Source organism: Budorcas taxicolor, chromosome 1 (assembly GCF_023091745.1).
Source record: "Budorcas taxicolor isolate Tak-1 chromosome 1, Takin1.1, whole genome shotgun sequence".
Taxonomy (NCBI): Eukaryota; Metazoa; Chordata; class Mammalia; order Artiodactyla; family Bovidae; genus Budorcas; species Budorcas taxicolor.
This window is the reverse complement of record NC_068910.1, coordinates 67,599,739-67,616,792: the sequence shown is the minus strand read 5'-3', so window position 1 is coordinate 67,616,792 and position 17,054 is coordinate 67,599,739. Positions and strand designations below refer to the sequence as shown.

At 39.8% G+C, this 17,054-nt stretch overlaps 1 protein-coding gene across 1 annotated transcript in view; it reads right to left on the bottom strand.

Moving 5' to 3' along the window:
- Nucleotides 1-8,536: 8,536 nt before the first annotated feature.
- SYNJ1 (synaptojanin 1) overlaps nt 8,537-17,054 on the bottom strand; it is a 92,426-nt gene continuing 83,908 nt past the window's right edge. The window contains exon 32 of the mRNA XM_052650552.1: nt 8,537-9,458. Within this exon, the coding sequence (XP_052506512.1) occupies nt 8,658-9,458 (801 nt within the window). The 3' untranslated portion in view covers nt 8,537-8,657. The remainder of the gene's footprint in view (nt 9,459-17,054) is intronic.

Sequence of the window (17,054 nt, the reverse complement as noted above, 5' to 3'; positions counted from 1 at the left end):
CCTCCATCCATAGTTCATCAGGCACTCTATCTATCAGAGCTAGGCCCTTAATCTATTTCTCACTTCCACTGTATAATCATAAGGGATTTGATTTAGGTCATACCTGAATGGTCTAGTGGTTTTCCCTACTTTCTTCAATTTAAGTCTGAATTTGGTAATAAGGAGTTCATGCTCTGAGCCACAGTCAGCTCCTGGTCTTGTTTTTGTTGCCTGTATAGAGCTTCTCCATCTTTGGCTGCATAGAATATAATCAATCTGATTTTGGTGTTGACCATCTGGTGATGTCCATGTGTAGAGTCTTCTCTTGTGTTGTTGGAAGAGGGTGTTTGCTATGACCAGTGCATTTTCTTGGCAAAACTCTCTTAGTCTTTGCCCTGCTTCATTCCACATTCCAAGGCCAAATTTGCCTGTTACTCCAGGTGTTTCTTGATTTCCTACTTTTGCATTCCAGTCTCCTATAATGAAAAGGACATCTTTTTTGGGTGTTAGTTCTAAAAGGTCTTGTAGGTCTTCATAAAACCGTTCAAGAAGATATTAAGAAGAGGTGGCAAGAATACACAGAAGAACTGTACAAAAAAGATCTTCACGACCCAGATAATCATGATGATGTGGTCACTAATCTAGAGCCAGACATCTTGGAAAGTGAAGTCAAGTGGGCCTTAGAAAGCATCACTATGAACAAAGCTAGTGGAGGTGATGGAATTCCAGTTGAGCTGTTTCAAATCCTGAAAGATGCTGTGAAAGTGCTGCACTCAATATGCCAGCAAATTTGGAAAACAGCAGTGGCCACAGGACTGGAAAAGGTCAGTTTTCATTCCAATTCCAAAGAAAGGCAATGCCAAAGAATGCTCAAACTACTGCACAACTGCACTCATCTCACATGCTACTAAAGTAATGCTCAAAATTCTCCAAGCCAGGCTTCAGCAATATGTGAACCGTGAACTCCCTGATGTTCAAGCTGGTTTTAGAAAAGGCAGAGGAACCAGAGAGCAAATTTCCAACATCCACTGGATCATGGAAAAAGCAAGAGAGTTCCAGAAAAACATCTATTTCTGCTTTCTTGACTATGCCAAAGCCTTTGACTGTGTGGATCACAATAAACTGTGGAAAATTCTGAAAGAGTTGGGAATACCAGACCACCTGACCTGCCTCTTGAGAAATCTGTATGCAGGTCAGGAAGCAACAGTTAGAACTCGACATGGAACAACAGACTGGTTCCAAATGGGAAAAGGAGTACGTCAAGGCTGCATATTGTCACCCTGCTTATTTAACTTATCTTCAGAGTACATCATGAGAAACGCTGGACTGGAAGAAACACAAGCTGGAATCAAGACTAATGGGAGAAATATCAATAACCTCACATATGCAGATGACACCGCCCTTATGGCAGAAAGTGAAGAGGAGCTAAAAAGCCTCTTGATGAAAGTGAAAGAGGAGAGCGAAAAAGTCGGCTTAAAGCTCAACATTCAGAAAACGAAGATCATGGCATCTGGTCCCATCACTTCATGGCAAATAGATGGGGAAACAGTGGAAACAGTGTCAGACTTTATTTTTTTGAGCTCCAAAATCACTGCAGATGGTGACTGCAGCCATGAAATTAAAAGACGCTTACTCCTTGGAAGAAAAGTTATGACCAACCTAGATAGTATATTCAAAAGCAGAGACATTACTTTGCCGACTAAGGTCCGTCTAGTCAAGGCTATGGTTTTTCCTGTGGTCATGTATGGATGAGAGTTGGACTGTGAAGAAGGCTGAGCGCCGATGAATTGATGCTTTTGAACTGTAGTGTTGGAGAAGACTCTTGAGAGTCCCTTGGACTGCAAGGAGATCCAAGCAGTCCATTCTGAAGGAGATCAACCCTGGGATTTCTTTGGAAGGAATGATGCTAAAGCTGAAACTCCAGTACTTTGGCCACCTCATGCGAAGAGTTGACTCATTGGAAAAGACTCTGATGCTGGGAGGGATTGGGGGCAGGAGGAGAAGGGGATGACCGAGGATGAGATGGCTGGATGGCATCACGAACTCGATGGACGTGAGTCTGAGTGAACTCTGGGATTTGGTGATGGACAGGGAGGCCTGGCGTGCTGCGATTCATGGGGTCGCAAAGAGTCGGACACGACTAAGCGACTGAACTGAACTGAACTGTTGGGGCAGGGATCACCGAGACCCTGGAACATGCAGTACTGGTCAGACTGGGAAATGTCTTTTACCCACAGGGAGAAAGGGGTCTACTGGGTTCACCTACGTCCTGACTGCTGGCTGTAAGATCCTCCTCTGATTTTCTCCTGAATCCAACTAAGTATCCATCAGGCCACTCCTGCTTAAAACTTGCTTTATATATAGCCTTCTAGGTAGTGAGAACCATATATCCACACATTCATGTATTACAGACAGGATCTCAGGGTATAATTTTTAATAAATGTAAAAGGAATGAAAAGAATAGAAAACCCAAGTTTGTACTGGTCATCCAGTTCTGTTTAGGTATGTACTTACTAACTTTACATTGTTATTGTTTAGGCGCTAAGTTGTGTCCATAACCCCTTGGACTGTACCCTGAGAGCCTCCTCTGTCCACGGGATTCTCCAGGCAAGAACACTGGAGTGGGTTGTCATTTCCTTCTCCAAGGACTCTTCCCACCCCAGGAATTGAACTTGGGTCTCTGACTTGGCAGGCAGAGTCTTTACCACTGGGCCACCATGGAAGCCCATTAAGTACGTTGTCACAGGTCGAACACCTGCACCATCTTTAATCTTTGTCAGCATTGCTATTTGCCTTTGTATTCTTACACTGCATTCCTTTCCGTGTTTTCTTAAGGTCCTTTTTTTCTCACACAGGCCGTGTCATACAAATTTTGTGCGTAGCTCTTCCTCACGGCTTCCCTGGTGGCTCAGGGGATAAAGCATCTCCTGCAATGCAGGAGACCTGGGTTCGATCCCTGGGTTGGGAAGATACCCTGGAGAAGGAAATGGCAACCTACTCCAGTACTCTTGCCTGGAGAATCCCATGGACAGAGGAGCCTGGCGGGCTACAGCCCACGGGGTCACAAAGAGTCAGACATGACTGAGTGACTTCACTTTCCTCATTGTAGTTTTAGTTCAGTTCAGTTCAGTCGCTCAGTCGTGTCCAACTCTTTGCGACCCCATGAATTGCAGCACGCCAGGCCTCCCTGTTCATCACCATCTCCCGGAGTTCACTCAGACCTGCGTCCATCGAGTCAGTGATGCCATCCAGCCATCTCATCCTCTGTCTTCCCCTTCCTCTCCTGCCCCCAATCTCTCCCAGCATCAAAGTTAAGTGATCATAAATCATGCCAAAGCCTATTGTATTGTCACCCAAGTGGGTTCTGAATTTGAAGACAAATATGACATCTGTGTGTTCCTATGTACTTTGGCTTATTATCTCTAAATGTTTTAGGTACTGTTTCCTTTCTAGGGTAAAGGGCATCTTATAAGCATTTGTATCTGCTGAAGCAATCCATTAGTAGTGATAAACACTCCAGTACAGGTAATTAATGGGGCATTCATGTTGACTGCTAAATATCAGGAAACCAGAGAGAAAAGGAAAATTTTTACTGTACTGAAAAAAAATTGTTTTAATACCATTAACACATGTATGTGGGACTTCCCCCATGACTCAGCAGGTAAAGAATCCGGCTGCAATGCAGGAGACCCAGGAGATGTAGATTCGATCCTGGGTCAGGAAGATTCTCTAGAGAAAGAAATGGCAACCCACTCCAGTCCTCTTCCCTGGAAAATCCCGTGGCCTGGTGGCGTACAGTCCATAGGGTCGCAGTCGTAAAAATCTGAGGGACTGAGCATACATACATAACACACATATGTATCCCTAACAAATAGAGAACACTGTTTGGTATGTTTTAAATTTGATATAACTAATGTCATACTGTATTATTTTGTACCTTGCTTTATGGCTCCATAATGAAATTTACTAAAATTTCATTCACTTATTTTCACTACTACATTCCACCAGAAATAGGTCACTCCATTCCCTTGATGGTTAGTTTCTTTCTAGTTTTCACCATTACAAACAATGTGCATTCCTACTCCACTTGTCCTAGAATTTCTAAGTCAAATATGTTGTGATAGAATATATGAGCCTTATACTGGACATGATTTACATATTTTTAAATGAATCATTCTTTGGCTGTGCCGGGTCTTTGTCCTCTTCGAAAGCGTTCTCTAGTTGTGGTGCACTGTCTTCTCATGGTGATGGCTTCTCCCGTAGCATAGCATTGAGGTGCGTGGGCTTCGCTGCTCAGCAACATGTGGAATCTTCCTAGACCAGGGATCAAATCCATGTCCCCCTGCATTGGCAGGTGGGTTCTTAATGACTGGACCGTCAGGGAAGTCCTACTGGATGTTATTTAATTGTTCTCTAGAATTGATGTGCCAATTTGCCCTCTCACCAACAATGTATGAGTTCCCATTTTTCCCCGTTTGATATCTTGATGTGGTCAGACTTTTTTCCTAACATTAATAAAGTGGCATTTTGCTTTATACATGAGTTTGGTTTTCCTGTGTCAATCACTCATGCTGGTAATTGTGGACCTGCAGGGCTTAGGATCTGGCTATAAATCATGTGGAGAGGCTGAAAGATAAGCGACAGACAGAGAAATATATTTACAAAAGCACATATTCAACAGAGGTGGAGTCTCTAGAATATACAAAGAGCCCTCAAAACATGACAGTTAAAAAACAATCTATTTAGAAAATGGGCAAAAGACACATATTTCACACACCAAAAAAGGCATCAGATGGCAAATAAGCACAGGAAAACATGTTCAGCATCATTAGCTCTTAGGGTAAAAACAAGGCCACGATGAAATTCAGGCAAAGGTAAGAAAAATTGGGTCACTCATAGGTTCCTGATGGGAATGTAAAATGGTTCAGTCATTCTAGAAGAAAATTTGGCAGCTTTTTAAAAATCCAAGCATGCAACCACTCTATGACCCAGCATGTACCCCTGATCATTTATCCCAGAGAAATGAAAACTTACGTTCACATAAAAACCTGAGACGAGTGTTCAGAGGAGCTTCATTTATAATAGTCCCAAACTGGGAACACCCCAAATGTCCTTCAGTGGATGAATAAATGGTTAAACCAACTGTGATACATCCATACTATGGGATACTATATCACAATAAAAAGGAACAAACTATTGATATACACAATCCAGATGAATCTCCAGAGAACTGTGCTGAGTAAAAAAGTCAATCCCCAAAGGTTACACACACGATTCCATTTATGTAACATTCTTGAAGTGGTAAAATTATAGTGAATATGGAGAACAGAATCTATTATGGAGAATAGACTAGTGGTTGCCAGAAGTTAAGGACACAGAAGGGCATGGGATGGGAGAGAAGTGGGGAAAAGGCAACACACAGGATCTTCAGGGAGATGGAATCATCTTTTATAACAGTGTTAAAGTCCTGGCTCTGGTATTGCACTGTAGTTTTGCAAAATGTTACCACTGGATAAAGGATACCTGGGATCTTTCTGTATTATTTGTTAACAACTGCAGGTTGTTGTTTAGTTGCTATACTGTGCCTGACTCTTTGTGACCCCATGCACTGTATAGCCAGCCAGGCTCCTCTGTCCAGGGGACTTGCAGGCAAGAATACTGGAGTGGGTAGCCATTTCCTTCTCCAGGGGATCTTCCCAACCCAGGAATCAAACCTGTTGTCTCCTGCATTGGTAGGTGGGTTCTTTACTGTCTGAGCTACCACGGAAGCCCATACAAATCTACAGTTACCTTAAAAAGTTTTTACAAAGCCTATTATTCTGTATCTGTAACTTCTTAATCAGAGATTAATGAATGTAATTGAATTATTTAAGAATCAAGGTCATTGTTTTAAATAGCAATCTGAAAAAAAGGCAATACTCACAGGGACACCAGCCTCAGTCTCTTACTTTGGGTCTTTTAAGGTGGTCTCTTCTTTTGTCTGGCTATTCATTAGCCGGCTTCCCCTCTGCTCCCCTCACCTGCCCCACCCCCACCTCCCAGCTGTTTCTCTTGCTGTGGGTCAGAAAATCATCATTCATGCCTCCTGTGTTATTTTCAAGCCAGCAAGATTTTGAATAAGGGCCTCTCTTACAGAATAAGCACATGACTTCTTAATGACGATTAGTAATTTGAGAATAGCTTCCTACTTTCAGCAGAAGTATCACATAGAGACAGAGGCTGAGATGGTTGGATGGCATCACCGACTCAATGGACACGAGTTTGAGCAAGCTCTAGGAGATGGTGAAGGACAGGAAAGCCTGGTGTGCTGCAATGCACAGGGCCGCCAAGAGTTGGACATGACTGAGCGACTGAACAACAACAATCACACAGAGAAATCAAATGGATGAGAATAACGTCTTGAATTAAAATACCTGATTTAAAAAAAACCTTGATTTGACAGTAAGAATTAATCCTCAAATGTTGCCAAACTCATCTATGTAAAGTTAAAGGAAAATAGTTGGAAAAATTCTTCCCTTTTGAGCAAAGCAGTCAGTATGGTAAAGACAGGTATATTTATTTCATATGACAGCACATTTCACAGGATATGTTCAGTGTTTATATGCCACTGACTTTAATACCGTACTCCTATAAAGTATATAGTTATAAATACTGTGTGCCACATAAGCAATAAAATTCTTACATATAAACAGCAATCTGCTATAGAGAACAAAGAATTCACAAAGAGATCCTTAGTGTTTAGTTTCTCCTCTGCTTTTAACAGAACTGGTCAATATTTTAATAATATGCAGAATAATGGCTAATTTGCAGTGTGCCTTTAACTGTCTGTCATAACTTTGTGCACTTTTCCAGCAACTTGCCAAGTATCGATAGAATTTCCTGAAAAAGGCTGAGCTGCTGCTTGATATGTGTATTTTAGACAGTTGTTTCTATTCAACAGGAAACACTGCTCACAGAACTGCAGTCGCACTCAAGTTTATAATGAGTTATTTTCCTAACGGAGAGCAAATACCATACACACTAATCACACAGATGTTAAAGCCACAGTTTCAACAAGTTAACTCACATTTTGAAGCACATTGCTTATAGTAATACTGCTGTTTAAAATACACTACTGCTGAAATGATGAGACCTCCCCAAAAAGCACAATATAAAACTCACGAGTTATTTCTAATAGCAAGTCCTGGCTGTTAATAGAGAGAGAATTACTTTTATAAATATAGTATTCTGATAACATTTGAGCATTTAGAAAAGTGCTTTTTCCTAATAGATTTGCTTTATGTGGTTAAGTGCAATGCAGCTTGCTGTGCTTTTTTACATCTTACGTATTCTTAGCCCTGAACTCCATTTTCTGATATTCCCCCAGTGCACATGTTTAAAGGTTAAATGTGGACAATGGAATTCAGGTGACATTTACAACTCTTTGTATAAAAGGAACGCTAATATAATGGGTAAAGGTGATTTCAAACTGACAACAAACAACTACCGCTCCAGGAATTTTCTGACTGGGATTCCTCAATGATATCAAAATACTACATTCTGTATAAATTATGAACGTCTTCATAAAATTAATCAAAAGCAGGATCAGCTGCATACTGGCAGTGCAGGAGACAAAATCCACAGCTAATTTGAGGTGTAGCCTCTAAGAACGAAAAGCAGCATCACAGATGGGGAGAGGGAACACACGGTAGATTCAGTTCAGCACCCCCCAGGGTGGGGGCCGCCCGGCTCACCAGCTAGAGAAGCAGGGAGGGCCATCCTCGGACACCTCCGTGGACCTTGAACTCCCATTTACTTCTCACTGAATTTGGTGGCACATGCCTTCCTGCCATCTGTGGCCAGCGCGCTTTTTTGAAAGGAAGGAGGGTCGGTCCACACAATATGCTGCTTCCGGCTGCAAGAAGCTCCTCCCCCCGAAAAGCAGGCAGAGGTGCGGGACCAGAGTGACAAGGGGGTGTGTGGTGTATGTGTCAGAAGGGGTGGGTGTGCAACGGGGGCAAATTCTGGTTTCGTTGTGAGATTACTCTAGATTTGGAAAGAAAGATAATGGAAATGTCCAAATTTCATTTTCAGCCATCCATTTGATTATATGGAGCAGAGAACTCTGTTACAACTTTTAGGTAAAAATCTGGTCTGACTTATACCCTAGAATTTAAGTGATGCATATTACCAGTATGTAAGTGTATACATTTGTGTGTTTGTGTGTGTATACACTTTTTCTTTTTTTTAAGCAATGTCTTTCTAAATTCTGTTCCAGTATACCTTTGACAGCTCTTTGGTAAATACTTATAAATACCAATTGTTGACAAGTAGGAAAGGGCTGGCACCAATGTTGGCTAGAAGTTGTTTGGGCTTTGTGAGATGCTTTCAAGGAGACTGACGAAGAATTTCTGAATGAGGACTGTTTTCTAAAATAGCTTCAAGCACTTTTTATGGCTTCTACTCTCTCTTATTTATCCAAACAGAAACACACCAAAATTCCAGTTAATAATGAGACAGATTTTTCCTTAATTCTGATATACACATATTCCAACTCTGTACACATTAAATAGTGGTATTTCATGACAACATCAGTGCACTTAACAATTACTTATTGCACATCATGAATAACGAATGCCCAAATCTTCTGGCTCTACCGTGCCAAAACTAAAGGGACAACTGTTCTCTACTGTGTGACGTTATCTTTCTGTCAAGTCTAGCGTGGGTGATGCCTTAGAGGCCAGGGCTGTGAAAGGGTCTGTGGGAGGGGTGGTGCCAGGTGGGAGCAGAGGGACAGGCGGCGGGGGTGGTCTTCTTGCTGGCAACACACAGAGAGACACATTGGTACTTCTACCCCAGTCATCACCAAGTGTCACCTTGGAGCCAGGAGACGAGCTCAGCTGCTTACCCAGGAAAACGTCTGGACGAGTGGACCCTGACTTTCCTGTCACACCAAAGTCCTCTTCTTCCTCGAAGGTTACCCATCCTTTGGGGTTGCTGACTGTTAGTGCAGGCGGGCCCTGCGGATCAAAACTGTCATTAAACCCATCCAGGGAGGATGAAGGCTTGCTACTGTTCTGACCCAGAGCCCTCAGCGAAGAGAATGGACTTGGAGCAACAGGCTCTTCTTTGGAGAACCATGAAGTGGCCTCTGATTCTTGAGACTCAGCTCGAAAGGGGTTTCCAGGGGTGGCGGTCCTGTTGGTGAAAGGATTTGTGCTGCTCGAGCTTGGGATGAATGGGTTTGGGGAACATCGCGTGTTTTCCTGGGATTTACTCCGGGCTGGAATTGGAGGCATTGTCGGCATGCAGCTTACAGAACTCAGAGTGTTCGTGTTACTTGGGGTTGCAGAAGGCAACGGCGTCAACCCCCTTGGGTTTGGGGTGTGAACAGATGGCTGAGCCTTTGATACAGCAAGCAGGTTCAATGACAAGTCTTCAAATGGGTCACTCTTTAATGGCGAGTCCAATCTGACGGCGGAGACTCCGTTTGTTTTCACCTGGGAAAGAGAGAGCCCATTGAATAATCAGAACAAACAAAAAGCAATACAGTTACTTTGAATGCCCCTTCTGCTTCCTGTCTCGAGTATTCTTCATTCTGAGGGGGTCAGGTATACATACTCAAAAAATAAAAAAAGGAGCTTTGTGTAGTCTATTACTCTGGTGGTTAAACAAGTACCATGAAATTTTTTTTTTTTAACTGTGCTAAATAAGTTCTTTTATAAATACAGCTTATTTCATCCATGCAAGTATTGATATGTAAAATGGAGAACTGCACTGAATTAGCAGATGAGTTTGGTTCATGCCCAGTTGTATAGATAATCAAATGAACTTAAGAAACTCACATTCAATTCAAAGTTTATGCTAAATTGCTATGAATAAACTTCCAACACCCATCTGTGATGATGATGTGGTTTCACTGTTTTTTGAAATATATTTTCATTGAGAGTTAATGTTACTATGGAAATTCAACTTTATGGATAAAAATTAATTTTATTAGTATATCTGTATTCATAAGCTGAAGATAATGCATCATTTCCTTCTCCACTTGTAGAATAAAATTTTCAAAGCATTCTTTGCCTTTTAATGTCAGCTCTCCTTTGTAGAATAAATTCTGAATGTGAAAGTATTTTTTAATTGACCTTCTTCATCTTTAGATAGGTTTATTAATAACTAACTGCAATGATTCTTTAAAGTTGGATGGCGTGGTACGGGGAGGAATTCCATTTCTATTTGGGATAGTAATTCTTCAACCAAAATAAAGCTATGCGTCGCAGAGCTGGCTGTGAATGGTTACTGGCAGGAGGAGGGGTCAGACCTACTTCACAGTCATGAAAAATCCGCCCTGTGTGCCCAGTTCACAAAGAAGCCAGCTGGAGTGGAGCCCGGCTGTGGTACCGGGCACAGGCTACTTTCCTAAGGGAAACACTGAACTGAAGCCTGGCTGTATGAGAAAAGTAGCTAGCTTTATTGGGAACTCCATTTTATTTTTTTGGAGGGAACTCCATTTTAATTAAAAAAAAAAAAACACTCTATATATAATTATTAAAACTAGGTGGATGACTTGGATATTTATGCCAAATTAAAGGTAAGAAAAGCACAGGAGAAGGAGAATTTTACTTAGCTAAAGACTTGCAATGTACAAAATGGAGCATGACCCAAAATGAATTTAGGTCATTGTTACAGCAAGTAACTAAACATTCATAAGATATGTTGAAAAAAAGAGCAGCAGTCTCAATAAAACATTGTTTTGCTGTTCTTGTTTTAGTCGCTAAGTCATATCTGACTCTGCAACCCCACAAGATGACTATAGACGATAGCCCATTAGGCTCCTCTGTCCATGGGATTTACCAGGTAAGAAAACTGGAGTGGGTTGTCATTCCCTTCTCCAGGGAATTTTCCTGACCCAGGGATCGAACCTGTGTCTTCTTCTTTAGCAGACAGATTCTTTATCACTGAGCTGCCTGGGAAACTCCAATAAAACATAACTGTATCTTCTTAAACAGTAACCTGGTGCTTAAGAACAGGTAAGGCTAATTCCCTTCTGACCCAGTGGTTAGGGCTCTCTGCTTTCACTGCCAGGGCCTGGGTTCAACCCCTGGTCACATAACAGAGACCCCACAAGCCACATGGAGTGGCAAAAAAAAAAAAAAAACAAAGAATAAGGAAGGGTGCTCATTTGCAAAAGGAAACGGTGTGGATAACTCCTTACGTGAATCACTGTCTAATCTATAGTATACTTTAAGTAAACAAGTTTTATTTTTCTTCAAACTTAATATGACAATAAATTTGTACAAAATTAAAGAGCAGACATGTCATAGATTCTAAACTGTATTCTAAGTGTATTATAGTACCTGAGAGACAAATTTACTATAGACACTATAGTAAAATTACAATTAGCTATATATTACCAGTAATGACTGGGTTATTTACGATTCATATGACAAAAGAAAAGCACTTGAGTGGGTCTGGGCCCTGATTCTCCCATGGCAGACAGAGTCCATGACACAGACATTATAGGTAGGAGGTTGATGCTTTGTACAGCTTAGAATAACAGGCCTTTGCCAAATAAATGTTGCACATTTAAATATCTTTATTTTCATATATTAACAAATTTTTCTTTCAAAATAATATAATAGAAACATGATCATTTTGCCCAATGAGATTTGAAATTATGAGAGCCACATCATCATTCATTGCATTAGAATGAATTTCTATGTATCTAAGCAGCATTTATGATGACTTGACATTAATGATGATGGTATTTTTTACAGAGAAGGGTGTTGGAAAGGCCCTTAAATAATCCTGCTATAATGTTAACTTTCATCTTTGTAAATCATCAATTTTTCTTTAACAAAAGAAAAACTACTAGTGCTACTAGTTATAATCTACATGCTAGTAGTTATTTTTTTAAGTTTCCCAAAAGAAATCTAGGAAAAAAATTGAATTTTGTACTTACATAATTATGCCATTGTTAAAACCAAGAACCCGTTTGGTTTTGCCAAATACACTTTCATATATCTAAAGCTTACCTTCGTAAAGTTATACTTTTTAGTCTTGTTAATTTTTGTAAAAAAAAAAAAAAAGGCAAAATAAATGGGAAAGCATTAGCAAGAATAACTAAAATGGTTCCTAAGAATTCAAAATACTAAGAAAAAAAGCAGTTTTATGGTATGATAACAGAATTTATTAATGTGGACAGGTGGTTTTTAAAAATGGGTGAAAATTTAGATGTATGAAGCAAAAGGTTCATACATCTAATGTGCTAAGACAGATGAGAAGCACATATAAGATTGAGAAATAATGAGATACCTGTTACCCTGATGGTTGCTCCTGCTTTGAGAAACGAAACACAGACATCAAGGGAAAGAGTTAGAAGGACAATCTGAGACCAACCAGCAACCCTAACAATTCAGTCTTCAAAACACTTTCAGTTTTTATTACATACAAAATCCAAGAGCAGTGAGATCTGCAGGTCACAGTATAAGATCAAGAGACAATAAAATGTACTGCTGTAACAGGGCTCAGGATTTAATTTTATCTGAGGTTGATTACTAACTAGTTCAAAGTAGTAATTCCAAAAATAATATTCCAAATACATTATTAGAGCACTGAAGTATTTTCAGCAGGTTATGGATGAAATGTTTGTGTCCCCTCAGATTCATATGCTGAACCCCAACCTCCTTATGTGATGGTATTTGGAGACATGGTCTCTAGGAGGTGACTGGGGTTAGATGAGGTTGTGAGAGTGGGCCCTCTTGATGGAACTAGCACCCTTTGGAGGAGACACACCAGAGGGCTTGCTCTTTTTCCCCTTGTGCAAGCACCAAGGAAAGGCCATGTGGGCACAGAAGAGGCCCCAGCAGAACCCAACTATGCTGGCATCCTGATCTCCAGCTTCCAGCCTCCAGAACTTGAGAAGAAAAATTTCTACTGCCTAAGTCACCCAGTTCATGGTATTTTGTTACGGCAGCCCAAGGTTAGGACATAGCCTTAAGACAGCCTATGGGTTCATCATGATTAGAGAAGTTGTACAAAATGGCACTACTTTGCAGAAAAGTGAAAACTGGTTATTTATTTTAACATGGTCAGGATCCAGGCTTGTTCTATTAATCTATCATCCAAATTTCCTGAAGGGTGATACTAAAGATGAAATCACAATCTTTCTATAATATAGTAGCAGTACTTTAAAAAACTACAGTATTCTTAAGAAACAGTTTGAACGAATCTTCCCCAATATTTAAAGCTTACCTTATTTTAAAATACCAAAACTCACTTAAACAGTTTTGAGAGACACCATTCTAAAATAAATTATTTTAAAAATAATATATTTATTATATATTTATATTATATAAAATGTGTTACTACAAAACATGAGACTCCTGAATTTAACCTTTCCTGATTATGCCAAAGCCTTTGACTGTGTGGATCACAAGAAACTGTGGGAAATTCTGAAAGAGATGGGAATACCAGACCACCTGACCTGCCTCTTGAGAAATCTGTATGCAGGTCAGGAAGCAAGTTAGAACTGGACATGGAACAACAAACTGGTTTCAAATAGGAAAAGGAGTATGTCAAGGCTGTATACTGTCACCCTGCTTATTTAACTTATATGCAGAGTACATCATAAGAAACGCTGGACTAGAAGAAAAATGAGCTGGAAGACTGCCAGGAGAAATATCAATAACCTCAGATATGCAGATGACACCACCCTTATGGCAGAAAGTGAAGAGGAACTAAAAAGCCTCTTGATGAAAGTGAAAGTGGAGAGTGAAAAATTTGGCTTAAAGCTCAACATTCAGAAAACGAAGATCATGGCATCTGGTCCCATCACTTCATGGCAAATAGATGGGGAAACAGTGGAAATAGTGTCAGGCTTTATTTTTTGGGGCTCCAAAATCACTGCAGATGGTGACTGCAGCCATGAAATTAAAAGATGCTTACTCCTTGGAAGAAAAGTTATGACCAACCTAGACAGCATATTCAAAAGCAGAGACATTACTTTGCCGACTAAGGTCTGTCTAGTCAAGGCTATGGTTTTTCCTGTGGTCATGTATGAATGTGAGAGTTAGACTGTGAAGAAGGCTGAGCACCAAAGAATTGATGCTTTTGAACTGTGGTGTTGGAGAAGACTCTTGAGAGTCCCTTGGACTGCAAGGAGATCCAACCAGTCCATTCTGAAGATCAGCCCTGGGATTTCTTTGGAAGGAATGATGCTAAAGCTGAAACTCCAGTACTTTGGCCACCTCATGCGAAGAGTTGACTCATTGGAAAAGACTCTGATGCTGGGAGGGATTGGGGGCAGGAGGAGAAGGGGATGACCGAGGATGAGATGGCTAGATGGCATCACTGACTCGATGGACGTGAGTCTGAGTGAACTCCGGGAGTTGGTGATGGACAGGGAGGCCTGGCGTGCTGCGATTCATGGGGTTGCAAAGAGTCAGACACGACTGAGCGACTGAACTGAACTGATGATCCTGATGCATTAGTTTTGGAAGAGTCGGATAAAAACTGGGAATGGGTTCCTACTAAGATGCAAGGGGATGGTATTAAATTGATCCAGAAAGCTGAGTTTTTTTTTTTTTTTCTTTTTTGGCTATGCTGTGCGGCATGCAGGATCTTAGTTCCCTGACCAGGGATCGAACCCATGCCCTCTGCATTGGGAGCATGGGGTCTTAACAACTGCACTGCCAGGGAAGTCCTGAGATTTTCTACTTGGTCTCTTCCCTCACTATCAGCTATCACTCCAATATAGTATAGCTGTGATGCTATTACTTTACTTCCCATTGGATTCCTGACTTCTGGTTTTCAGCTGATAATCAGATGACTAAGACATTGAAAGTCAGATAAGTGGGGCATTTTTACATTTTCTAAAGGGTATATAACATATATAATCATTTGAATTAGAAGAATCTTTTCTGTATAGAATTATAGAATCAAATAACTTAAATAGTAATAACAAGTAAAGCTGGGTCATGTGTGATTCTATGTTTTAAATACCTTGTATATTTTTGGCAGAATTAATAAAGACTTGTAAAAATTAGTAAGTGTTCAATTCTAAGACTGTTTCATATTATTACCAAAATATCAAAATGTGAGTTATTTTACTAACTCACCCTTTTCAAGTTATAGTCATTACAGAAGAATTTTTAAGACTTTAGATGTTCATTATTTTTTGAATAGGCATTATTTTTATGGTTCAAAATTAAAAAGGCACAAAAGGTAAAATGCCTCCCTGTCTTTCTGACTGTAAGCTCCCAGGAGGAAACTAAGCTCTTTGTGATCTTTCACAAAGGCAGTCTACACATGAACAAGACCTCCATTCCCCAGAAAAGTGTGTCTTGTGTATATAATGTGTAGAGGGATTTGATATCAATGACTGAGGCAAAAAAAAAAGGCTTATAACAAACACCTTTCACAGTTCTGATGAGCAGAATATAAGAGTCAAGAATACAACCTACTAAACCATACACAAAGCACAGGCTTGCTGTGCTTTGTCAGCAAATTACCACACCCATTCCAATGAAAATCAGAAAGCAAAACAGGGGAAAACGACCTAAGAAAATGATACATGGCAGTCATGGAATATTCATCCTATACTATTTGTGTCATAAGATGACTTTCTACTGAGAACTGCAATCTTCCTTGACAGTGTGTTCTTTCTGAAGTTGTTCAGAGTACCGCACCTACTTTTAATACTGAAAACATTTTATAGAGTTTTAGGAATTAGCGTTCACCTTTTCTGTGAAAAGCATGATCACTTTCTGTCCTAAAACTGTAGTAATACAAAGCTTTAAGATGGCTTCTTTGAAAGTTTCTTGCCCTCCAATTACACTAAAAATAAATAAATAAATGCAATACTATACCTTATAAGAAAATGAAAAGAAAAAATCATCATGCACTAAAAGTAGACTGGCAAAGAGAAAATAATGGACATTTATTGTTTGAAGGGCTTCTATAATTACTATGTATCTTCAGCGTCCTCAATTACATAACACTTTTTGGTGTTAATTAGCTTAAGAGAACATCATTCTCAATTATATATCCGTCTTAGCTTTTTAAAAAATGTGACCAATAGTCTAATAAGTAAGTACTAATTGCTAAGTATTTATATTGTTTCAAGATTCATATTTACTTTATAATCTGTTTTTCAGTGTGAAGAAGCATAAGAAACTGCTAACTTCTGCCAATTAGCTGGACATACTCACATATCTGCAATATGTGAGTGCAAAATAAATGCAAATAATAGTTTGCAAAATAAATGCAAACTGTTATTATAAACATGCTTAAGGGACATCACCAGTGTAATATTTCTGTATTTTAGACTATTCCAAAATAAAAGCAGACTTAAAACTTCAGTTCTTTGGCCTTGATGGCATTTTCAAGTTAAAACTTTTGGATAAAATTCAATGTGAGGCTAGACAACAGAAATATAAAGATAAACCTTATACTAAAGATAAACTTATACTAAAGATAAACCTTATTTTAATGATTTTACTGAGATGTATATAATAGAAACTAAGTAAAACAACCTCCAAGTAAAACAATTCAACTCGCATGAATATTCTTGTGTTGAAACAACTTTGTGTATACACACCAGAAGGCTTTCCAGTGTGAGATCACTCTGGGTAACAAAAGTCCCTGTGATCCCATGATTTCCACCCACCAAGGCAAGGGCACTATTTTCTATGTGGTATTCATGAGAACATTATTTTGATGGCTTATACTTTGGTGAATAAGCTTGCTGCTGCATGCCTGAAACATCTAAATGGATCCAGTAGTGTTTGAAACTTAGAGATTCCCAAGGAAGCCCAGTGCCAGCTCCATCACAGAAAAGAGCTAACTGCAGCATCAAGAGAAATAGGATTGTTGGAAATTTACTGCCAATGGTCAGGGATTGACCTGACTGCCCTTCTGTCCAGGAGGTAAAGGCCAAAACTAATCTAATAGCTGGGAACAAAAAGAAACTAAATTATTACTGTCCATTCTAATTAAGTATCCAAAGAAAATTACACACGGAAAAAAACAAAAAAAAATCACCTCCACTTTAAACAAGGTAAAACAGCCTGGGAGCCACTTGGAAGTTTTAGGGAAAA